This window comes from Akebia trifoliata, chromosome 9 (genome assembly GCF_017979445.1).
Source record: "Akebia trifoliata isolate Shusen 1 chromosome 9, ASM1797944v1, whole genome shotgun sequence".
Classification (NCBI taxonomy): Eukaryota; Viridiplantae; Streptophyta; class Magnoliopsida; order Ranunculales; family Lardizabalaceae; genus Akebia; species Akebia trifoliata.
Genome location: NC_141383.1, coordinates 581,557 through 606,707, shown reverse-complemented (window position 1 = coordinate 606,707; position 25,151 = coordinate 581,557). Strand labels below are relative to the sequence as shown.

The 25,151-nt window shown below is 35.2% G+C and overlaps 2 protein-coding genes across 2 annotated transcripts; both read right to left on the bottom strand.

The window, feature by feature from the left end:
- Window positions 1–1,869: 1,869 nt before the first annotated feature.
- Window positions 1,870–5,497, bottom strand: NFXL1 (NF-X-like 1). Its single transcript, XM_086453707.1, has one exon. The coding sequence runs from the start codon at window positions 5,280–5,282 to the stop codon at window positions 2,010–2,012; it is 3,273 nt and encodes a 1,090-aa protein (XP_086309833.1). The 5' UTR covers window positions 5,283–5,497; the 3' UTR covers window positions 1,870–2,009.
- Window positions 5,498–9,455: 3,958 nt separating this feature from the next.
- Window positions 9,456–16,468, bottom strand: LOC147393965 (Ankyrin repeat family protein). Its single transcript, XM_086453663.1, has 3 exons — window positions 15,972–16,468; window positions 11,922–12,331; window positions 9,456–10,586 (listed from the first exon to the last, which is right to left on the bottom strand). The coding sequence occupies exons 1-3, from the start codon at window positions 16,276–16,278 to the stop codon at window positions 9,711–9,713; spliced, it is 1,593 nt and encodes a 530-aa protein (XP_086309789.1). The 5' UTR covers window positions 16,279–16,468; the 3' UTR covers window positions 9,456–9,710.
- Window positions 16,469–25,151: the final 8,683 nt, after the last annotated feature.

The following is a 25,151-nucleotide window of genomic DNA, read 5'->3' as shown; positions in this document are numbered from 1 at the left end:
TCCCATGGGATACACAACTGCACATGTTTTATGGGGATGTGCAGTTGTATATCTTGAGGGATAAAATCTACACTTCTTGTAGGGTACACATCGGTTGAGTTTTTGAGTCACCTTGTCAGGTTGAGTTATAAAATCATTACTCATAGCAAGTGCTGATTTTGTAACTCAACCAAACAAGATAACTCATTGACATGACAGGTGCAAGAACCATAGATTTTTTAGCTCCCGGGACATATAACTGCACATGTTTTATGAGGATGTGCAGTTGTGTATCTCGAGGGATAAAATTTACTGTTCTTGCAAAGTACACGTCAGCTTGCTTTGAGACTCAAAAGACTTAAAAAAAAAAAACCCTCTATCATATAAGTTAAGTCCCCATTAAAGGAAAAGGTGCCAATTTAGCTAAGTTGATAAATGCACGTTGGGTGTTGATCCTACGACCTAGGCTCAAAACTTGTTAACCCCCATTCATGCAGCTGGTGCAAATGGTAACAAACACAAATCAAAATCAAAATGCTTATCAGAATCACAAAATAAAGAACTAATGATTAATGCTGAAAATAGGGAAAATAACAAATAAATGTAAAGAAAATGAATATAATAACTAATTAATATTGGAAAATCTAAATTAGAAGTATTGATTATTAAGTCCCACATAGCTTGCAGATGGGTCCAAACTTGTGGAGTGGAGTCCAAATTCATCCAGACAAATGAAGTAAGATAGAAAAAAAAGGGACAAATTTCCAAGAAATTTTGACAAACATTCAATCAAATTGAAAACCACACATTCAATAAAACATACGTGACTCACAAAAATGGCTCAATATTGCATCAGCCGTAACCCCATTTGTTTCTTTTTATTAACCTCTTCAAACAACTATTGGGATGACTGCTTAAATATGTGGTACATGGATACTCATCGCATAGCATTTGAGTGGAAAATATGACCCTAGTATTAAAAATCTCATTTATTTATTGTAAACCCTAATCATGGCAATCTGAGGGTATGCTTGTCATTTTCACTTGAAATTCTAAGCATCCAAATTGATGTTATTTAAAAATAAAATATTAGCACTTCATGTTAAAAATCAAAATTTTACGATCAAGGCAAAACCAAATGCATTTGTGGGTGTGCTCAAACTAAAAAGAAATTTTACAAGATGATGAAAACAACTTTGATCTGGTAATTGCTCCAAAACACGACAAACATGTTATCTTAGGATGTTTTCTGCACCCACTTGTAACAAATTATTACTAACAAACAGACACTTACGAAGCCAGACTGCAAATCGAATGTTCCATTGAACTTGCACTGTTACGGAAGATCTACAAATCGGTTGGACATAAATGCTCAAAATTTGACACAAAAAAATTATTTGTAACAATAGTACACACGTCAAATGTTTAGAAAGTTAAAAAAATTTAGATGCCTTAAATCCATCCCAAATCTCACTATTTGTAGACTTGAGGCACCATTTTGTGGATGTAAGCAAACTTTGTATTTTGTGTTGTATATCCTTTCCTTTCCTTTCAATCCAATTAACAATTATCAAGATGCAACGATTACAATGGAGTCGTATCCTTGTTGGTGTCCTACATGATTGAACCATGATCATGTCCAAAGGACACCCACATTTATCTACCTTACGCACCCATGAGAAATGCAGAGTGCATCACATTAGCGTTCAAGCGCAGAATACACACGAGTGACTCAAACAGGGCAGCTTAGTCCCTGTAAAGTAAAAGAGAAAAATTCCAACAAAACATTGCCGCATGGCAAGTTATATATTTTCATAGGAACTTTCATACTGGAGGAAATATGACAATCATGATTTGGCAACCATATAATGACCATTCTTCCACACAACAGGACTTGTAAATTCTCTCTACACAGATTGACAAAATATAAAATCAAAACAACCAAGGTGATGTAACGTATAAGAACCCAAAAATACCCACCATATCAGTAAAATACAATCCCCCTGAATCTCTCTATAAATCTCTCATTTTCACTCATAAGCTTTCTCCCAATCATCTGCCACTTCAGACAATTCTGCTTCACTAGTGTTGCCTCCAGGCCGACTCGTAAAATTTGAACTACAAGCTTTCGATTCTAACTCTGCAGTAGGAGTAGGTTCCTTCCGATGGTTACCCAGATTCTCATTTCCAACTGAAGATGAAGTTGCTGATTTAGAGCCCACGTCTGGGTCTAAAATATTCCACCGGTTTCTTGAAACAGCAATCGGAGCTTCCTTCCCTTTCCACACCGATGCCTGCACATCAGCCGCTCCACCTGACCAGTCCTGACTACCCCATGAATCTTCCCTCCAACCGGTTTCCTGTACAACAGCTTTCTTCCATGGATTTGCCTTGATAGATGCAGCAACTACTACTCCCTCCTTGGATACTCCTACACCGCCACCCCATGCATTTGAAGATGCTGCCGATGCACCACCATTCTGAATAACCACAACAGCACCCTGATAAGCCGAACCATGGTCTAACCTCCTCAGAGCGGTTGCTGCACGAGCAGGATCACTAAAAACAGCCAATGCATTTTTATCATTCAACCAAACTAGTTCGCACTCACCACCAAATCTCAAGACAAGGGCACTAATATCTGCATCTCTCGGCAAATCCAGTAAAGCCACAACAAGCCTTGGATCCATGTCTACTAAAGGATCGAAAACTGGTGGATGAGACGTGTTTAAGGGAACAGAAGCTTTGGACCCAAACATTCGGGTGGGTACTTTGGACTTGGGCGTAACATGAACAACTAAGAACCGTTTTGGTTCCCACCCAGCTGCATGAACCGAAAGCTTCCATCTTTCTGCAATTTGTCTTACAGCATCTCTCTTATCCTTGAGCATTGGACACAGAACATGAACCTTGAGACTACTTGAATTGTTTCCTTTACTCTTGCCAAGCACTAAGAACTTGAATCTCTCCTCTATTGACAATACCCACTTTGACTCTCGTCGGAATAGGTCGGCAAGCAAGTCGGAAACAGCAAAGTTCTCACCAAAATGAAGGGCATCCAAGTTTGGAGGAGAAATATCGAAAGCATCTGCAAGAACCCGTTTACGCTCCATCTTTGCACACTCCTCATCGCACATGAGCTTCCTTTGTCCAAGTGGGACTTTCTTTCCATTTGCTTCCACGGGTTGAAGCGAAACAGGCAACTTTTGAATAACTGAGGCTTCGAAAACAGAATCGGTATTAAACACACCACCATTGCCTCCGGCATCACAAGGGACCATGGCACTTATACGACCACACGAACAAGTAATCGTCACGGGGAAATCACATCTTGTGTCAGGACACTGTGCCGAAGGATGACATGCAGCAGTGCACGTATGCCTACAATCTCTCCTTGGAGCACCACATGTCTGCCCACACGAAGCCTTCGAACCAGATCCAGTGTTTGAATCACATGGTGATGGGTGACAAGTTCTTGCACATGCATGCATCCCACATTGTCGAGTCTTGCCGCATAACTGATTGCATCGAATATCCCTCGAACCACAAGGTATGTTCCTTAGAAACACGTGCCCACCTATGCATTCCTTTGCCACGGGAACCGAACAAGGTGGGCAATCTCCGAAGTGACAGCTATGTGAGGACGAATGACCGCATGATTGGGGAACCAAGCATGGGAGTTGACACGACGGCGGAGGTGTACCACACGGTAGTGGCGGAGGAATTGAAGTCTTCCCGCAAGCACACGTAAGATCGGTGAAGATAGTTTCAAGGCAAGGTGGACAATGGCCACTGTGGCAAAGCGACTCGCATGAATGCTGTCCGCACCTGAGTTTCTTCCCACAGACCATCGAACACAAGTGTGGGTCCCAATCGCCCGAAAGTCGATTCTTGGAATTTGAAAGTGGGCAGCACCTTTCACTACACCTATGCCTCCCACAATTCTTCTTCCACCCACACGGCTTCCCGCAGACAAATTTCTCGTTTCCTTCCATTGTTCTGTAACACTCAACCGTACGAGAAGAAGAACCACACCGACAGTGTTGGTTGACGACAACCATACAAGCTCCGCAGTCCCCGGCATGGCACACCTCCTTACAGCGGTGGGTTCCGCACGGAAGGAGTTTATCACAGATTTGAGGGCACGTCGGAATTGGGCTAAGACAACTTTGCCTTTCTTCTCTTATCTTTGTTTTCCCGCAATAACAGGTCTTGATCCTCCACGGCATTAGATCACACTCTCCACACGGACCTGGATGGCAAACATCACCACAGTCATGATTTCCACAAACAAGAGTACTCCCACATATTGAATTACACGAAAAAACACCGTCTTTCTCTTTTACTTCTCCTTTCAAAGCCATATCCCCACAAAGAACAACCTCTGTCTTCTTATTGCAAAAACACACTGCATTGATTTGAACCCGACAAGGTTCACAAGGCCCTGTGTGGCAAATCCGCTCACACCGATGACGCCCACATTCAAGAACCTTATCACAAAGTTGACCGCATGTAAGCATGGATGTACGGTCAGAACATCTAGTCGTGATCGTTTGCTTTCCACAAGGGCATAATCGAGGAGGAGCAAATGCCTTACAAGGAGGGCACGGACCGGGGTGACACTGCAACACACAATGATGCGGACATCGATCATCATCATCACTCTCATCGCCACCTGAAACCTCCCTCTCAAGTGGCTTCCCGCACGACTCTCCACAAGAATGTGGTGTCAAATATAAATCTGAAGGTGGGTCTGGCCTCTTCCCACAGAAACAAATGTACCGAATATCTTTAGACGTAAGAAGTTGTACGGATTGGCAACCAGGACATCGCCAATTCAAGCCCTGATTCTTCTCTGCGGATAGATCGACAGATGTAGGAGCCCGAGCCCATTTCTTAATACAATTCAAATGGAAAATCGAGTAACAACTAGAACATGACCAAATAGGTGCTGATCTCCTCACCATGTCGTAACAAATCATACATTCAACAGTACCCTTCATGAGCTTCTCCTGAATTTCTTGAACAAGATGAGGCACATTCGAACCCTCACCACTCAACCCATCTTCCTTCTTTGAATTTGAAGGCTTTACAACGTAATTTCTTCGGGCAAAATTCCCTCTTTGACGATAATTCGAATCCCTAATGTTCCCAATCCCATTTAAATTCAAATTTGGATTGAGATTCGAAGAAGAGTTCACAGGGGTTGTAGCAGTAGATCCTCTAGGGATCCACTCTTGACGATTATTACGAGAAGAAATTTGAGAACCATCCCTTCGATCGTTACGTGATTGAAAGCTCATTATCAAGAAAACGATCAAAAGTTCAAACCCAAATAAAAACCCTAATCCCAACTTGACTGATTTCTTGTTCTTCCCAACAGTAATGAATCAAGAGTTTAAGACAATACGAAAGTACTGTGAAACCCTAACCCTAATTTGGATGTTTGATCACAAAGAATCAAGAAGAGAAATGAAATATAAAAAAAAAAAAAAAAATACCTGAAATCGAGAGAGAGAGAGGATTGTCTTTTCTTCTTCTTCTTGTTTGTTGGTTTAGGGCAGAGAAGGTTGAGAGAGAAAATGAAATGGAGAGTATATTTTATAAGAGAGAGAGATGACTTGGGGCTAAAGTAACACGTGCAGAGTGCGGAAGTAACGAGAATCTCAACTGGATATTTTTTGAGAAATTTTAACTGTTAGGGGTTTCGTGATGGCCACTTAAACGGTCAAACCTTCCGAGCTATCTCGTCTCACAATGGCCAAATAGTTTAAAATCATATATATATATATATATATATGGGAAATGTTAAGCACCCTAAGTTTTACCACACACTTTAACAAACGTTTTTTGTCCTACATGGGTTAGAAGTTTTGGAATGAGCTGATTTTTGGTGAGGATGATCTCTATGATTAGAAGATCATCCTCCCCAAAAATCAGCCCATTCCGAAATGTTTAGCCCCATGTTTACACGTTGAAAAATCGTGGACCGTCCATTTTTTGTAAATCAATTTTGATGGGGTTAGAAGTTTTGGAATGAGCTGATTTTTGGTGAGGATGATCTCCTCACCATAGAGATCATCCTCACCAAAAATCAGCTCATTCCGAAACTTCTAACCCATGTAATATATATATATATATGGGTCCCGTTCGCCACCCTTAGTTTTACCACACACTTTAACAAACGCGTTTTGTCTTACATGGGTTAGAAGTTTCGGAATGAGCTGATTTTTGGTGAGGATGATCTCTATGGTGAGGAGATCATCCTCACCAAAAATCAGCTCATTCCAAAACTTCTAACCCCATTAAAATTGATTTACAAAAAATGGACGGTCCACGATTTTTCAATGTGTAAACATGGGGCTAAACATTTCGGAATGGGCTGATTTTTGGGGAGGATGATCTTCTAATCATAGAGATCATCCTCACCAAAAATCAGCTCATTCCAAAACTTCTAACCCATGTAGGACAAAAAACGTTTGTTAAAGTGTGTGGTAAAACTTAGGGTGCTGAACATTTCCCATACATATATATATATATATATATAGGGTAGCGTTCAATGGCAAATTTTTTAGCAAACTTTTTGGCAAAACATTTTTCAAAACATGAGTTAGAGGTTTTGGAATGGGCTGATTTTTGGTGAGGATGATCTCCTGGGCTGATTTTTGGTGAGGATGATCTCCTCACCAAAAATCAGCCCATTCTAAAACTTCTAACCCATGTTTACAAGCTGAAAAATCGTGGACCGTCCATTTTTTGTAAACTGTTTTTGATGGGGTTAGAGGTTTTGGAATGGGCTGATTTTTGGTGATGATGATCTCCTCACCATAGAGATCATCCTCACCAAAAATCAGCTCATTCCAAAACCTCTAACTCATGTTTTGAAAAATGTTTTGCCAAAAAGTTTGTCAAAAAGTTGGTCATTGAACGCCCCCATATATATATATATATATATAAACTCATAAAACAATTTCCTTGTGTTAGGATTCTTAATTACTTTCCATCAGGATTAGATTCTTAATAACTTTCAATTATAATGTATTTTAAATAGGTTTCTTTTTTTAGTTGTATATAGATGTGTAATCAGCTCTAGTTGTCAAGATGAATAATTTTAATAAAATAGAGTTTATTTTAAGGAGGCCGACTCCGTTATTAAGTGAGTCATCTTGTTTTGTTGTTGGTTCGATCTGTGTTCCTATCAATTGGTATCAGAGCATCGATTCTATAGGCAAAGAAACATAACAAAATCAATATCAGAAACTCTTTCATGTTGAATGGGATCTATAGAACCATAAGGAGGAAATCTTAGCTCAGTTTAAAGAGGTGTGGGCGTCTATTGCAGCCCTAAGGATCAAGATGAGATGCGAGACTCATGATAATGAGTCTATGGCTAAAGGTCAAACTGAGTTCCAATGCATGATAATGAAGGAATTGCAACAACTACATTTGGGTACGAAAAATCCAATGACTACACTAGATGATGCTTCTTCTTCCAAGGCTCGTCTATGCCCTCATGTGTCGGTCATGCAATCACGAACCCACAAATTAGATTTTTTGAAATTTAATGGTTCTTAACCACTCAATTAGATCTCTCGATGTGAGCAATTTTTTTGTTATCATCATACACTAGAGGACCAGAGAGTTGAGATTGCATCTTTTCACTTGGAAGGTAATGCAACTTAATGGTTTGATTGGCATGAAAAACAACAATGCGTCCTTACTTAGGATGGGTTCGATGATGCGGTCATGGCGTGTTTCGGTCAGTTTGTTTATGAAGACTTTCATGGCTCCCTTTCAAAATTACACAAACTACAATCATACATGATTATCAAATTTATTTTGAACGGTTGGCATGTCAGGCACATGATTGGACAGGAGCAACTTATGGGTTGTTTCATTAGTGATCTCAAAGATGAAATCCATTTCGACCAACTAACCTCTCATCAGCCATTGGTTTTACACGAATTCAGGAAGAGAAGTTATTGCTTAGCAACACCATTAGCAGATGGTCTAACTCATGCGCCACCACTGCTACCGTCTCATCTGCAACAATTCCTACCACTCAATCAACATGATTACCTCCCATTCGTCGTTTGACTCTATCAGAAATAGAGGACAACAAAAAACAAGGATCTATGTTTTTATTGTGATGAGATTTTCTAACTCAGGCATAAGTGCAAACCTCTACAATTGTTATTGATAGAGGGAGATTGGTCATTTGATAAAGATAATCCACCACCACTGATGAAACAGATGACCCATCAAATTCGATGATCACAATTAATTGAGGACGCTAAATATAATGACTTGCTTGCATGTTTTTCCAATTTTTTTTTTTTTTTGACTTGAGGGCAAGTCATTGCAAAGGGGTCAGGAATGTTAGGATATGTAAGAATTACCTTCTATTTTTGGGATTACTAATTGCTTTCTGAAATAGGACTCTTTATTAGGTTGATTTTTATTTAATTATGATTCTTCATTGCTTTCCATTAGGATTAGATTCTTAATTACTTTTCAATTATAATTTATTTTAAATAGGTTTCTTTTTCAGTTATATATTGTTGTGCAGAAGCGTAATAAGAGTAAAGATAAAATAACAAAACGAATACACAAGATTTACGTGATTTAGCAAATTGCCTATGTCCACGGAGGAGAGGGAGTAAAATTCATTGTCAATGATAAAGATTACAGACTCTCTGTCCACAGCTGCTAGAAACTTCATAAAGCAAAAACATAAAGAAACCCTACTTTTAGGCTGAGCCCACACCACATTGGGAAAGGTTCCTTTTGATACTGCTTGCCTCTTGAAGTCTAGCCCAATAAGAATACTAGACATCTCATAACACATATAGACAGTGTAATCTGCTCTAGCAGCCAAGAAGAAGAATTTTAATAAAATAAAACTTATTTTAAGAAGGTCTACTCCCCTATTGAGTGAGTCAACTCATTTTTGTTGCCGATTTGATCCGTCTTCCTATCAACTTGGCCGACCAGACAAGTCATCTTAGATCTCGAACGAGTCAATATGTTAACCATCTCACATGGTAAGGGGATGGCTTGCCCAAGTCGTTTTGGTCTTGGATGAGTATTAAGCCATGTCTAGAAAAGATGAGTGGGTGATCAAAGTTGAAAATGTGTTACCATGTTTTTCGTCACAATGTAAGGGTCATTACTCCAAGGTCGAAATCATTGATGGTCCTTGAGATTTACACCACAACAGTCTAAGAATATTTGATAGTTTGGATTTTAATCAATCACAATTTATACTCATGCAGACCAAGAATAGCATGTTCAAGCAACAAGAAGCGACATCCATTTTAAACTCATTCAAGAGTAATTAAGAAGTTTATAGCTCATATTGGAGAACATTAAAGCAATTTATGACTCGTGCCGGGAACAAATTGTGGGGCGAACATAGATAATGCCTATAACACATGTGAGATCTAGTTTGTCTCGCTCCATTGGGTAACACATAGTAACTGAGAACTGCAAACTTTATTAATCACATGCTTATACATAATCTACATAGCGTTCACAACCATCTCTGATGTTAAATAATTCAACCCCATCCAACCGAATTTCTAGTACATGAGGAAACCAAAACTGCATCTCTGATGGCTAATAGTTATCGAAGAATACCCATTAAAGCTACTTCACCTGACCACACCTACGACATGTATGTACAACAGCTCAACCACATTTTTACACGCTTTTAAGTGTTTAATACAAGTTCACAGAGCATAGATTTTCTCATGGTCAGAGTTATAAGCATCGGGATCTGAAAAAGCAGAGTACCGAGACCACGAGAAAGATTTGCTACCATTAGCCCTCTTAATACGTCTTTGAGAATCGTCACCAAGCAACCTAAAATGTTGTCGGAAAACAAAGTAACTCATGAAAGTAAGAGTCCCGATAAGGATTGGCAAGCCCACTATCGTTATTGTAATAGCCATCCACGACGATTTACTTCCCACAACAACAAAAGCTAATGAGAGAAAAGCCCCACAAGTGCTAACGCAAGCTGCCCACATTAGTTTATTCATAACTGAAACAACCTTTTTCTGAGACCTCGTGTCCCAAGCAACCAAAGTGATTTGAACCACGACAACGGCTAGAGATATGAACAGTGATGTAGCATTTAAGAGGCAGAATGCTTGAAACCCAACATTGTCAGCTATGTTGGCTTTCCCAGCATCGGGTCCAAACTGAATATACTTCCCAGGCAAATTGAATATAGCCATGAAAGCAGTGGAGGCAAACAGAACAGCAACGACGGTCACAGAATTTGTGGTGTTTTGAACAGCATCTCTGTGTAGTTTCCGTAGCTCTTTGGCAATACCGGACACTCGTTTGTTGGTCTTTGCATTCTGAATGAGTTGTGTCTGCACCTCATGCTTTATATCACTGACAGTTCTTTTTAACTCCATTCTTTCATCCACTTGACCAACATTTCTGGCATGCTTGGCACCAGCCTCTGTTAGAGCTTCCATAATTTCAAATGCAGATGCTCCATATGGGAGCTTATCTGCCAAATCCAATGCGGTTTCTTGCTGATTATTGATGGTATTGACGTCAATGGCCATGTAGTTCAGTAGAAGGTTCACTATCTAAAAGATAGAAAAAATAAAACCAACTCAGTGTGGGAAATATATAAAATATGAGTTTTATGAAATAATCAAACTCCACCTGAATGAAATAAAGTGGGTAATAAAGAAACAAGGTTTTGTAGTGTCTATGGGAGACACGAGGAGTGTCTAAAGTTAAAGGGATCCCTTGATCCTAAGTAAGACACCCAGATGACCCGGCGTTGGCTCGGATTCGGCCTCGGCTCGGTCAACAGGATCTTGACTTGGTTTGGCTCAACCTTGACTTGGGTCTAAATCAGCTTTGAACCCATCAATAAATGGAATAGGCACCTCGACTAAGGTTTTGGCTTGAACTGAACTTGACCCAACCTTTGGAATCTCTTGGTATTGGCTAGGGATCATCCAGATTGGTGTCCTTCTCTAAAAGCCTTTATCACTGCTTGGACTGGAAAACATCTTATAGCTTGGTTTTCATCATTCCTGAAATTCTACCAACTCCACCGGTCTTGGCTTATAATGAAAGAGAGACCGGTTTAATTTCTATGAACTTTCTACTGCCCTCTCAAAGAAAACCTGTGTAGAGATGCAAATGGTACAGAAGGTTGCAGGAGATATCCTAACGAACAGACATTTGAGTCCATGATATATTTGTGATAGAGAACACTTAGTATGATAATGATTACATTTCAAGTGAAGTGAATAAATTAATTCCCTTTACAAACAAAAAGTAAAATTAAACCAAAAAAAAACAATGAAAAGCAAGAGCCTTACCCCAAGACTGGTAAATAATGAATGAAATAAGGAAGATGTGTTAACTAACCAACTACTCCAAAACGCCGATCTGTTGGAGAAGGGGAGAACTATGAATAGAGGAGGGTCACGGGCAGGGGCGGAGCCAGGATTTTCTTGTAGTGGGGGCAAACTATGGTTAGTTGTATAGTTGAAGAACTTGAAGATGAATGGTTTTAGGGAGAAATTCAGAGGTTTTTGGTTAGAAGTTGAAGAAAATGATGTTTAGGTCATTTCCAATTAGTATATGAGAAGGCTCGGTCAAGAGGCAATGTCATCAACAAAAAATTGAAGAGGGGTGGGGGGAGGGGGGAATTGGAGGGAGGTGAGGGCGTGGGGGCATATGGGGAGAGAGGTGAGGTGTGACACATCCGAGAGTGGAGAGAAATATACACTCAACACTCCCGGTTACCCATAAGGGTGGAAAGAATTGAGCTATATGAACCTAGCACTCTGCTACCATGTTAACCAACCATATACACTCAACAAGATGATTATAGCAAAACACGGTAAGAATGTGTACATTTCAATCTTCAAACAATATAAAAAACAGAGAGAGAAAATTACCTGTGAACGGCATTTCCTTGTGGATGTATGCAAAGCCGTATTTCCCTTCTTGTCACGTGCATTGAGTATTGAATGATCAGCAAGCAATAACTCCTCTAAAATGGAAGGATCCTGACCTTTTGCAGCCATATGGAGTGCAGTCTGGCCCTTCTTATCTTTGATTGAAGCAATTCCTGGGTCCCTGTTTAACAGTGCTTTTACTATCCGGACAAGACCGTATCTAGCAGCAGTGTGCAATGAAGTCTTCCCATTTTTTCTCACAATTCTTATAGAGCTCTCATCTGCATCTAAGATCGCATTCACTACATCCAAGTGATCCTGAACAGCAGCCGTATAGAGGGGGCTAGTGTTTGATGAGTCACATGACTTACAAAGTACAGGCCAAGTGCTCAAAAGTTCGTTTATGACACCTGGACACCCATATTCATACACATTTTACGTGTTTCATCATATTGGAGATGTTTCGGAATAAGTTTAAAGAACAAAATATTGTCGAAGTTGAAAGAATTATTATTATGCATAAAAAAGAATATGTATTTTTACTATTTACATCGAATGTTTGTAAAGCTCATTCATGAGTGATATTGTGGCTTACATTTGTTAACCATTATCTTATAAATGCCCAAGTTTTCTTAGTATGCGGAGTGAAAGACATAACAGCAGTAGTTGGCCACCATAGAGTAAGATAAAGTGGACCTTTAACATACAATGGTCAGACATCTCTAGAGGCTTGTGAAAGTCAAATTGACACTATAGTTGCAATGTGTGAGATAATTGAATATTTGAATCATAAAAATCTTCAAATTTAATTGAAATGGATATGTGCTTTTGGAGACATTCTCTCATAATTCATGAAATCAAAGCATTAAGAATAAAGAAAAATGGTACTGGACATGTTTCTATTTAGGAGCAGGAACTTATCAAGAAGGGGCTGTGAACTCAAAAAGCAATATCTTTGAGTGGATAAACAAGACTTTGCTGAGATAGGAGTTGGACTTCAGCAGGGCATGAATTTATTGATATAAGAAGGCAAGTAGCAAATATTAGTTGGGCTCTTCAAGCAAGAATTTGCAAATCATAAGTGCTTGTGATTCCTAAATAGCAATAGCTGGCTTCAAAGATTTTGATCACCAATATGGTTACCTTCAATGACATATACATTGGGTTTAAACTAGAGTGTTCCTAAAAACATGGAAGATCAGGTAGATTTATACCAAAACTTAACCTGATTCTCCTATTTTTCCTTGAGGATGTTAAACCAGATCTCCAAAAATTCGAGATGCTAATCAAAATCAAAGTGGAACTCTAAGAAAAAGCGCGAAAGACCTTCTCTCATGTTATGATCTTCTAAATCCTTGTTCTCAAAGTTCCATCATCTGGAAGATCACTTATCCTTCGTTCATTTTTGACACAAGTCTAAACTATTGGCAAAGCAGTCATAATTGTTTCACCTAAATGAGAACTTGATTTTTATGGTATTTATAATGGATCAAACCACTGAATTTTTATAAGATTGGATGCAATTACTAATTCACTAAAAAAGTGACAGAGTGGATTGCATGATTAAGGAAGAAGGATTACCATTTTCTATACCAAAAGACAACCTTAAATCTAAAATAAGAAAATAATACTCTAAAAGAAATCGAAATTTTATTTTATATCCCTCACAATGGTTTAAATAGGCATTAAATATTTTCAAATTAATTCATATTACTTCCATGCTTAATCAAAATAGTAAAGCTTACCTAAAATAGTACACTTCCTAAAAATAGTAAAAAGATTATAATTCAACTAAAACTTTCCTACCATCCTTAAAATACTTAATTATGGCATTCAAAAACAAATTTTGGCTCAAAATACCCAAAATATGCTGAAAAAGTCACTAAAAATAGAAAGTGTAGCCCAAAAAGTGTGTTTTGACCACTGAAACAGCATTTTTTTCACAATTGATAAACATGTCTAATGACCTATGGCCTCTTTTCCAGCCCATCTTTTTTTTAGGAATGTCAAGTGGAGCTTGTCATCAGCTGATAACACAAGGGTGTCTTAAATTATCACCAAAATGGAGCAGGTACATGACATTATCCAAAAACATTAGGGGGCACGGGCGGGGGCGGGGGGTGCAGTTTCCTGGCTCCACCCCTTGCTTTAGAATTAATTCATATTACTATCACACTTTTTTTTATCAGTATTACTATCATACTTAATCAAAATAGTAAAGCTTACCTAAAATAGCAAAAAATTATAAATTCTTCTAAAACTTTCCTATTATCCTTACAATACTTAATTATGACATTCTAAAACAAATTTTGACTCAAAATACTCCAAAATATGCTGAAAAAAAAAATCACTAAAAATAGTAAGTGTAACCCAAAAAGTGTGTTTGACCACTGAAACATGTGGGGACCATTTTGGTCACACCACATGACATAGATAAATGAGAAGAGAAAGCAAACCAAGTCAGAACCAATGACGAAATATGACCGAGACCTAAGTCTCAATCCGAGCAGGATATAATTGAGAATTGTAAGTTCGGTCACTTAGTACGACCAATCCTAAGAAAGAATGATGCGTCAATGTTGATACATCAGGGAAAGTCAATGATGCTAATTGAGTTGAAATAGACCGAGGTCATCGAGGAATTTGATACAAAATTTAATAACGCGTTGAAGGTCAGTGAGACCATAGTTTGGACCTAGAAATGGTTCCCTAATAAGACAAAGAATTGAATGCAACTTGCATTTCCTTGCATAAAAATCCTTTCATTTAATGCAAAGATTTCATGAGCACTTATCAAATATTTTCTGATTCACCTACCCAAAAAAAAAACTAAAGATATAAACCAACTTCGTATTAATGAGATAGACACATTGCAAATCAAACTCAATAAGAGCATTCATGAAGATATTGACACGACTCCCAAAAGCCAGTCAATCTCCATCCAATTTGGGTAAGTTGTGTGGTAAACCTATATGGGGAGGTTGGTCTATAAAATAACAAAAAAAAAAAGAGAAAGAAGGGGTTGGGAAAATAGAGAAGAAAAATGAGAAAAGATAAAAAAAAAGTATAAAAAAAAATCTCTGCAATTCCACTGTTCATCTTCTTTTTTATTTCCTCAGATTTCCTACCTTTCCTTAATATACTTCATTATTAACAAAATCATCAGAGGATTGTTGGCAGGCACTACACCGGGGCCTCAATCCTTCTTCCAGTCATTTTCAACTACCTAGATTAAGGAAGATTCGACAAAGAATTTCTTGATTAAGATCATCAACATCATCTATGTTAAGGTACATCTCGAGGAGTGAAAAGGCCTAAAAACCTCTACAAAATTGTCTTTTTTCACAATTCATAAACATGACCAACGATCTATGGCCTTTTTCCTAGCTCATCTTCTTTTGATCCTCATGCTCCATATAATATTCCGCAACTCGTTCTACATAAAAAAAACTCTTTTCGACATTGCGCCATTGATTCCAGTATTGCTACTACTGAAAAGTGACCAAACCCTATGGGGAAATTATTTTGACCACGTTTTTCTTTATCCTTTTTCCAAAAATAGCCAATTAGATGACCATATATGTGAATGTCCTTCTCTAAAATCCGGTAGAAACCTCATCTAACAAATCAAGTTTTTTAACAAGGCAAGATGCCAAGCGCCTCCCAGACTCGAAAATCTAAGATCTCTACCATGCCTACAATACACAGGATTGACATATTTGACAATTATCAAGAAACCCATCTCAATCCAAGAAACAAAAAATAGCAATCTGTGTCCACTAATACCAGGAGGAATCAGATAAGCTTCAATTAAACTAAATTTGATCAAAATTTCACAAAGCAACCATGTGGTATCTAATCAGACAAACTTCAATTATACTAAACTTGATCAGATAAACTTTAATTGAACTAAATTTGATCAAATCTGGCCTCATCTCACAAAGCAACAATGGAAAACATCGATTCTTATAAAATTCAATTAAACTAAATTTGATCAAATCTGACCGAATTTCACAAATCAACCAAAGAAAAAAAATTCAAAATCAGTACCCAAATTCCCGCGTTTTGCAGCAACATGAAACGCATTCATGTCCATCTTCGACCTGATCATGACAGTTTGCAGATCACAGAACTTGAGCAAGTATTTAAACACTTCTTCGAGATTGTTCTCCGCTGCGATGTACAAAGGTGTCTCTCCTGCATCGTTCTGCAACGACATTAAAGCAGAAACCGAAGCTCGATCTTCTCCTCCATCAGATCCTTCGAGAAGGAGTTTGATTGAGTCGAGATCGCCAGATCGAACGGAAGAGAAGAAGGATTGATGAGAGAGAAGTCGAAAAGATTTGGTATCCATCATACTGTGAAGAGAGAGAAGTAAATTAGGGTTAGGGTTTGTGTTCTAAAGTCTCTTGTTTTGTTCTTCGTTTTCTTCTGTTTATGTTGTTGGAGTCAAGATTGAAGGATAGGGATTTCTTTGTCTTCATTATTAGATGTTTGGACAGCAACTCAATTTCAGGTCGTCTCCACTAACTGAGATTCATTCACTCTATAAAACGGTTGAAACCGACAGTTTTATTTTTCTACTTTTTCTCTATCATTATTATTTAATTTTGTTTCTCAGTGGGTTGTCGGAACAGATTTCATTCCCTAGACTTGCATCTGAAGTGATGACATGGCAAATCCTCCTTAGGAATACTTACTATAAGTACCTCTATGTTTTTCAAATTTGTGACATAACCCTTGACCTTGATCTTCTCTTATAGATTAATTTAAAAAAAAAAAATGATTTGAAAACTTTAAAGTTTTCCCCAAAAATAATCATGTTGAAGATGATAATAACGATGATGATGATGTCAATGATAATGATGACAATGATGTGATGATGGCGGTGGTGATGCTTATGATGGTCATGATGAGGGTATTGATATTAATTTTTCATTAGTTTATAAGAGAAGACCAAGGCCAAGGGTAGCAAGGAAGTAGGAGGGTTCCTACAAAATTTTGAAGTAGCCTGACCGCTTCAAAGTCCCTCCTTCTTACATAAGTCAAATCATTTAATTCTGTTTATGATTATTTATTTATATTTTATACAATAGTATTTATAATTTTTTATTAAAAAAAAAAAGTAGATTAGATGTTTGGTCATAGAAACATATTTTATTTATATTAAAATTATTATTTTTTAAATTATTTTAATCATAAATATACAATCCCCTTTAAATTGGTCGAATTTTATTGACTTGTCAAGATTTTCATAATATCTTATCTCGATTATCAAAATAGTCAACAGGATGATATACATTGAATGACCATATCGTCCATGAACGATACTATAATTTGCCGGTATTAATCTTCACACAAATTCATACAAAATGTTATAAAAATTACCACAAAATAAAAACTCTATGCATATTACAAAAAGGATAATTATACTATTTGAAATAAAAGTCCAACACCATCAAAATATTAATTATTTTAAAAGATAAAATTACCCTAAACTTTTGATCATATGATTAAGATTACAATATATTATACATATAATTAAGGTTCGAGAGATTCTTTCACTCATATTGCCAAAATCACCATTTTTATTAATTAATAATTAACTTATGGATATCTAAATAGCATCATTCCTACTAAGGTGACTTGTTGCATTTAGAGTGTCACCCTATGGCAAATCGGATCATTCATATATAAAAGTTGGGAAGATACTTTCATTTATATTCCCAAAATCACCATTTTTTTAAAGACATCTCTTTGGGGGTTAAGAGGGTAAAAGAGGAAAAATAATAAAGTTGGAGGGCATTTATTGAAAGGGATAAAAAAGAAAAGATAATAAAATTGGAAGAGCACTCTTGAAAAATAATAAAAGAGGAAAGAAAATAAAGTAAAAAAATTATCATCGAGATTCATAGTAAAATTAAATCTCAACCTCTCTTTATGTCAGGGATAAAAGGAGAGGGCTACATAGTTGTGTTTTACTATAATATTAAATTTTATATTTTACAATATATTTTTAGTAAACACAATATCATTTTTAGTTGTGATTTTTTTGAGTTGACTCATTTAAGGCAAGACATAAAATCACAATTTCATATATGATACCTAAAATCAATGACCCAACATGTTACTTGATGGTAGTAATAAATGAATAAAAACATGTTTTCTTTCAACAAATCGGTTCCAAACCTATGAATTGATCTATTTAGAGAACGCAATCCTCAAAGTGTTTCTCTTTAAAAAAAGAAGAAAGACTTTCAATAAATTGAAGTCAACTTCCTTTTACTGAAAATGAATGTTAAATTTGGAGATTTAATCATGTCAAATTCATAAGATCTCAACTGATTTGAAATTGATTATAGCACAACACCATCTGTAATAAAAGGACATTAATCTTTAACTCAATAAAAATTGATTTTCGCATTCATTGATCAAAGTATAGTTCGAAATAAAAATAAATAAAATGTTACCTTGGCTGAAATTCCAATGCAACATTGGCTATGGTTCCTAATAAGAGAGGGAGAGAGTAATAATCTGCAATGGACTTCTTTATATTCCCCAAACTCTTGTGTACACACATGCACGAATACGAAGTACATGAAGAAACAAAATTTAGATAAATGAGAGTCTTTTTATTCAAATGTTTTTTCTTTAGTCGTGGGTCTCGTTTATTTGCTTTCTTTCTCTTCTTATAATACCCACGCCAATAAGTTATACTCTTTTTCTTCTTCTCTCTCTCTCTCTCTCTTTGTTGTTGTTGTTACTCTAATGAGAGAACATAGCTGGTTGAGAATAATAATATTAAATTATGCAAATGATGGTTTTTGTGTTTCTTCTAAAAAAATCATCAACTTCAACATCCCCAAAAATCTTTTCTTCTTGAGATTTGAATTAATTATTATCATTACTATTAAAATTGAGGCCTTAAGCTTTGATGGTCGATTAGATTCAAAGGTCTTTCTTGATTGGTTATTAGATATGGATCACTATTCTAAATAGTATGAGATATCTGAAAGTCATAAAGTAAGATTTGCGAAGATGAAATTGATAGGTCGATGTTGAGCATATGATTTGTCACACCCCCAAATCAAACATTTGATCAAACATGAATCCTAAGGATTCAAATGTTAGATTTCAAGGCATGATTATTTATCTCAACTCATGATAACATATAATAATAGATAATATTTTGTGTTCAGTAGCTATAACGCAACGAAATAAAACTAATAACCAATAATCAGAGTTGTGGAAGCTAACATCAATCATAATCCAGATTTATAAATAAACCTCAAAAGACATAATCATTCCAAACTACATAAGGACATAAAAAATTAATAGCATTGAATATAATGATATATAGTGCATACACATAAATTTCTCAAAATTAAAATAAAAAACAAATCCTAATAATTTTCACTAAAATTTCAATCCAAAGAACAAAAAATCACAATAGAAGAAAAATCATAATTGACTATTTTAGTTTTTTTTTTCTTTGCCATTGCCTATCGTTTGAATCAATTGGGTTTCAGACAGGGACAGAGTTAGTAAAGAGCTTGTGGAGGCAATTGCCCCCATAGAACTTTGACATAGTCCTGTATTTTCAACTAAATACATGCCTCATTTGCCCTCACTCACTCATCTCCCTTCTTATTTGCCCCCACCCCATCACCTCCCTCCAATTTTTCCCCCAGCCCCTTTACACTTTTTTAAGATGACATTGTCTCTTGATTAGGCCTTCTCTCATGGACTAATTGAAAAAGACCTAAATAGCATTTTTCTTCAACTTCCAACCAAAAATCGTTGAATTTCTCCTCAAAACTATTTGTATTCAAACTTTTCAACTGGACCATTAATTATAATTAGCCCCCCACTACAATAAAATCTTGGCTCTGTGCCTGGTTTCAAAGATTGAACAAATCATGTTTCAGGAAGTTGAAAAGACTTTCCTCATTAACAACTCACATTTTAAGAAGTTGAAATTCCTTGGCATCAATTGTGGCATCCAAAACATGATCCGATAGCATAGGATTGTAGACAATAAAATTCTAAGAACTTTGAAAATACAATTTGGAAAAAGAGTTATTTTTCACCTTCAAAATATAATTTTAAATTTGGGAATTCGGTAGCCATCCATTTCAAATTTTGGATCAAGATTAAAAAAAAAGTTTGGTTTTTGAATTTTCTTTTTTAATTGGAGTTTTTTCATGAAACCTAGGAGGCTGTAGTGTTGGTTTGCCAATATGACAATCCATGTAGGATCAAGAACCTTAATAAGATTTGAAATCTTACTAAGTTAGTCACTTTAGCCTAACTCTAATAAGTTTTTGTTTAGGTAGAGTATTTGAAATAGATAAGGAATTTGTACACGTAACAATGAAGTTTTATTTATTTATTAAACAAGGTAACAATTAAGCCCACGATTTTATCTAACCAAGGTTAACATCTAACTATTTTTCATAACACATGTAAGCTTTTTAGTTCTTCCGTCCAGGCTTAGCCTAGTCCTTTGGATCACGCAACTTTATTTAAATTTGATTCATACGAAAAATAGATTTTATAGGATTTGAAATATCGCTAAAATTAAATTAGTGTTTAACCAAAATGACCCAATATTTTAAAAACGCGTAAGGAATACATAAACAAGAAATCTAGAGAGATTTCATTTTCAATTGTCAATTACTGGATTTATTGGATTTAATATTTTATCGATTTAATTAAACTTTTTACTTGTAAGAAACATTCAATGTGTAAGGAACTAATGCACGAAATGACTTGTGGTGTAAGCACAGACATTCACTAGTGCATATATATATATATAGATAAGATAATTATAATAATAATATTATTCCAGCAACTCAATAGTAAGTCTCTTTATCTATTAATTATATTAATATTAAAAAGTATTAACATTTTTATCATAATATATGTTTTAATAATTAATTAATTAAATATATATATTGGTTAACGTATTAATTAATTTGTTAAATAACATTAGAAGTTGTTGTATTTATTGTTAGGAAAAAATTAAATTTTTCCAAAGCTTGCCCTTTTATAAATCTTCCAAATTGTTCCCTAACATATTTTTAAAACCAGAACCAGAAGAAGGCATCCCCCAAGAATTCTTAGCCGTAAAACATAACATCTCTAATGAGCCAGTGTTGATGAGGCACAAAACGTCGCAAATAGATCTAGGCTATTCTTTTGAAATGTACCTTCCCTAGGAACTCGTTAAAGGAGTTATATTTTACAATTAATAAAGCTTGCTATGCTAGCTCACCGGTTCTTGGGAATTGTTTAGACAAACTACTTTCTAAAATTCAACATTACCCTCAAGTAGATCTCTTTCAAGTTTCTTTCAACTGTAATACCAAATTAATTAAGAGTAAATTACTCAAGTACACATTTTCCCTAAAATCAAAATTTTGTATATACGTATAGTTTTTAAAAATATATATATGTATCACATTGAAAGATATTATTATTAATATTTATTTAGTATGATAACAAATTTTTCGGATAATAGACATCATTTATTTATGGATCGTGTCAAGAGGAATCGTTCCACAATACAATTGAGAAAAGATGTCGTTCAGTTTGTTTCTATAATTAAGTATAAATGGTTTTCATTTCTTTTTTTTCTTTTTTTTTTTTCCTTCTAGATCATTCAATTATTGTCATGTTGGTCATAAAGGGTTTTGGTTTTTTATCATAAATGTATTTTTGAGTTATCAATTTTCAACATAAGATATGCAAGTTTCACATATGGTAAACATCTTGTAATTAAAGTTGTTTTATGATTTTCATTTTTCGTAGCCTTGATGACAAAATTCTGGAGTCGCTAAAGGACGTTACTCTCAGAGGTTTTCAAAAAAAAAGCAGCATATAAGTTATAGTGAAGATTTAAGTTACAACGATGATTTTACAAGCCCTACAAAAAATTTGAGGGCCATTGGATTGACTAATGTCGTAGATTATTAAAATGGAGCAGGTCGAAAAGAAGATGCTTACAAAACCAATGGCGTTGTTGGTTTCTCCTATACTTTTGATGACGATAAGAAAGTGGAGAAAAGGAAAGGAAATTCTCCTGATGAAAAGCATGCCGAGTGGAAATGACAAAGTTGAGGAATTTAAGAAAGATACAAAAGATGGAGATCTCAAAGATAAAATTATTATAATTTTACATATTTAATAATTATTAATATTAAGTTATAATAAATATAATTATTCCTTAAAATAATATTTTATTAAAGTGATATATATTATTATTAACTATATTTATTCATCAAACTCCAAATGCCTTTTCAAAATTGGAATATGCTAAAAAAAAAATGCTAAATTTGACCTTAATAAAAATATTAAAAAAATAAAGAGCTAAGTTTGGCATTGGTTTTGAAATATCTTAAAATTTGCTCAAATGTCTTTTAAACCGGTTAGCTATTGTCTTCTTCTTCTTTTTTCAATATTTCCATTTAAAAACTAAAATAAAAAATCTTTTAGATTATTTTATCTTTATCCTCATGCAAAAATCATTTGATTTTCTCTTCGAAAAACTAGTCATCTTCAAGCTGTTAATATCTCAGTTAAACATTTTTTAACATGTTTAATCTCATCTTCATATGGTCTTTGTTGGAAATAATCCATCATTCTCCTCCTAAAATCCTATCTTACCCTAAACGTTTAAAGGTTGGATAAGATACAATCTTAAAGTTGAAGACCATCATAAATTATTCATCTTCGAGGTGTTTAACTTTAGAATAATTCATTTTAAACTTATTCCATCTCATTTTCAACCCATCATCTAGTATCTTGTAGAGACCTTCAATTTTTTTACCCAAATTTAAAAGTCTACTATTGTAAATCTCCATAAAATCGATAATTGATGAATAATTAATATTATTATAATACCTCAAATCTAGAATGGTGTATTTCATACGATCCTCACCTCCTTTATGTAAGAGAAATGTGGTTCTAATATAATACCAACTCCTAAGAACTCAAACTCTCAATGATAATATTAATATTTTTAGTAAAATAGAGTACAATATTATAATAATAGATCATTATTTTTAAAACTTCAAATTGGTTCATGCATTTTCTAAAAATATTATTATTGAAAAATGGATGGAAGAGTAAAAAAAAAACGTTTGAGAGCTATTATTAGAAAATGGTAGAAGAGAAAATGCAATAAAGTTGAAGAAATATTCTTAGAAAAAGAGGACAAAAAAGGAAATAAAGTTGAAATTATTCCAATAGATGCATATGAGATTTGAATATGCTCTTCATGGGGATAAATATTGGGGGAAGACAACCACTATGTTTTGCTATATAGACTAGAGTTTACTTGTGCCTATGACATCTTCATCTTTGGGGTTAAGAGGGTAAAAGAGGAAGACAATAAAGGTATAAGGGTATTCTTGGAAAATGGGTAGAATGGTGAAGAAACTTTTTTTATGATATATCTAAAGAAACTTCAATCCCGGTTAAGACGGCTTCTTACATGCAAATATGACCATTTATATGTATTAAAAAAAATTGTGATATTACCACACCGTTATACTATAATATGTGATATTACGCATCTTATAGGAGATGTAAGGACATTCTTGCATTCGAAAAATGGTCTAACTGAGATGTAGATTAATGCAATATTATGTATCTTAATACAAAATCATTTTTTCTATAAAAACATGTCTTTAACCTCTAAAATATTTTTTTAGACCTATTGAACCTCTTAAAACTTATCGTCAGCCAATCATCTTCACCATCTTATTGAAAACCCTTGTGTTTCTTCCTAAAAACCTATTGTCAATCTCTTAAAAAAAAAAAAAAAAAAAATCTCTTGTTATGAAGATTTGATGGTTGAAGAAGGTAGAACCTTTAAATTGAAGATGAGGATTAAACTTTCTATCTGAAAAGGTGAAGACAATGGGTTTTCTAGGGTAAGAGGATCAAGGATTTCTGGCTAAGGTTGAAGGTAAGGGCAATTCATTATATTTCATTAGTTACTCAAGAACACTGAACTAAATGGTGGTATCTCTAATCGTCACCAAAACCTGGAAGATTTCTTGTTAGGTATTAATAATTTTATTTATAATTGGATTTTATAATAAGATGATGAGAAGTCATTCTTGTATATATGAGGACGGATCATGAGACATATGTAAAAACAATGTAATAATAATAAATTTTCAAAATATGGGTTAGAAGTTTTGGATAGAGCTGATTTTTTGTGAGGATGATCTCTATGATGAGAATATCATCAGAAAAAAAAAAAATTCAATCCAATCTGAAATTTCTAACCCCATCAAAAGTGATTTAGAATGTGAAACGTCGATTTTTTACCAATAATTTGTAAACCAATTTTGATGGACTTCCAAGTTTCAGATTGAGCTGATTTTTTGTGAGGATGATCTTCTCATCATAGAGACCATCCTCACAAAAAATCAGCTCAATCCAAAACGTCTAACCCATATTTTGAAAAACCATTGTTTTTAAGTATGTCCCATGATCCACCCCCTATATATATATATAGAGTAGCGTTCAATGGCCAACAGTTTGGCAAGCATTTTGGCAAACACATTTTTCAAAACATGGGTTAGAGGTCTTGGAATGGGCTGATTTTTGGTGAGGATGATCTCCATGGTGAGGAGATCATCATCACCAAAAATCAGCCCATTCCAAAACTTCTAACCTCATCAAAAATGGTTTACAAAAAATGGACGGTTCACGATTTTTCAACTTGTAAAATGGGGCTAGAAGTTTTGGAATGAGCTGATTTTTGGTGAGGATGATCTCCTCACCGTAGAGATCATCCTCACCAAAAATCAGCCCATTCCAAGACCTCTAACCCATGTTTTGAAAAAGTGTTTGCCAAAATGTTTGCCAAACTGTTGGCCACAGATAGGGACCCATATATATATATATATAGGGCCAAGATCAAGATACAACATTTTATTCAACATGTTTTGTCATTTATGGATTAGAAATTTTAAAATGAGCTCATTTTTTGTGAGGATGATCTTTATGGTTGGTATGAATGATCTCTATAGTGACGAGATCATCCTCTCCAAAAATCAGTCATTCGGGATTTTCTAACCCTAGTTTATAAGTTAAGAATTGTGGATAACCCATTTTTTGTAAACCACTTTTGATGGAGTTAGAAGTTTTGGAATGGGCAGATTTTGTGAGGATGAGATCATACTCGTAAAAATCGGCCCCTTCCAAAACTTT

Excerpts from the sequence above, each read along its gene's own strand:
- LOC147393965 (XM_086453663.1), bottom strand. The coding sequence starts at position 16,278 with ATGATGGATACCAAATCTTTTCGACTTCTCTCTCATCAATCCTTCTTC. Across the intron at positions 12,332-15,971 it reads TGCAAAACGCGGGAATTTGG|GTGTCATAAACGAACTTTTG; the intron begins GTACTGATTTTG and ends ATGGGTGTCCAG. Across the intron at positions 10,587-11,921 it reads CAAGGAAATGCCGTTCACAG|ATAGTGAACCTTCTACTGAA; the intron begins GTAATTTTCTCT and ends TCTATCTTTTAG.
- NFXL1 (XM_086453707.1), bottom strand. The coding sequence starts at position 5,282 with ATGAGCTTTCAATCACGTAACGATCGAAGGGATGGTTCTCAAATTTCT.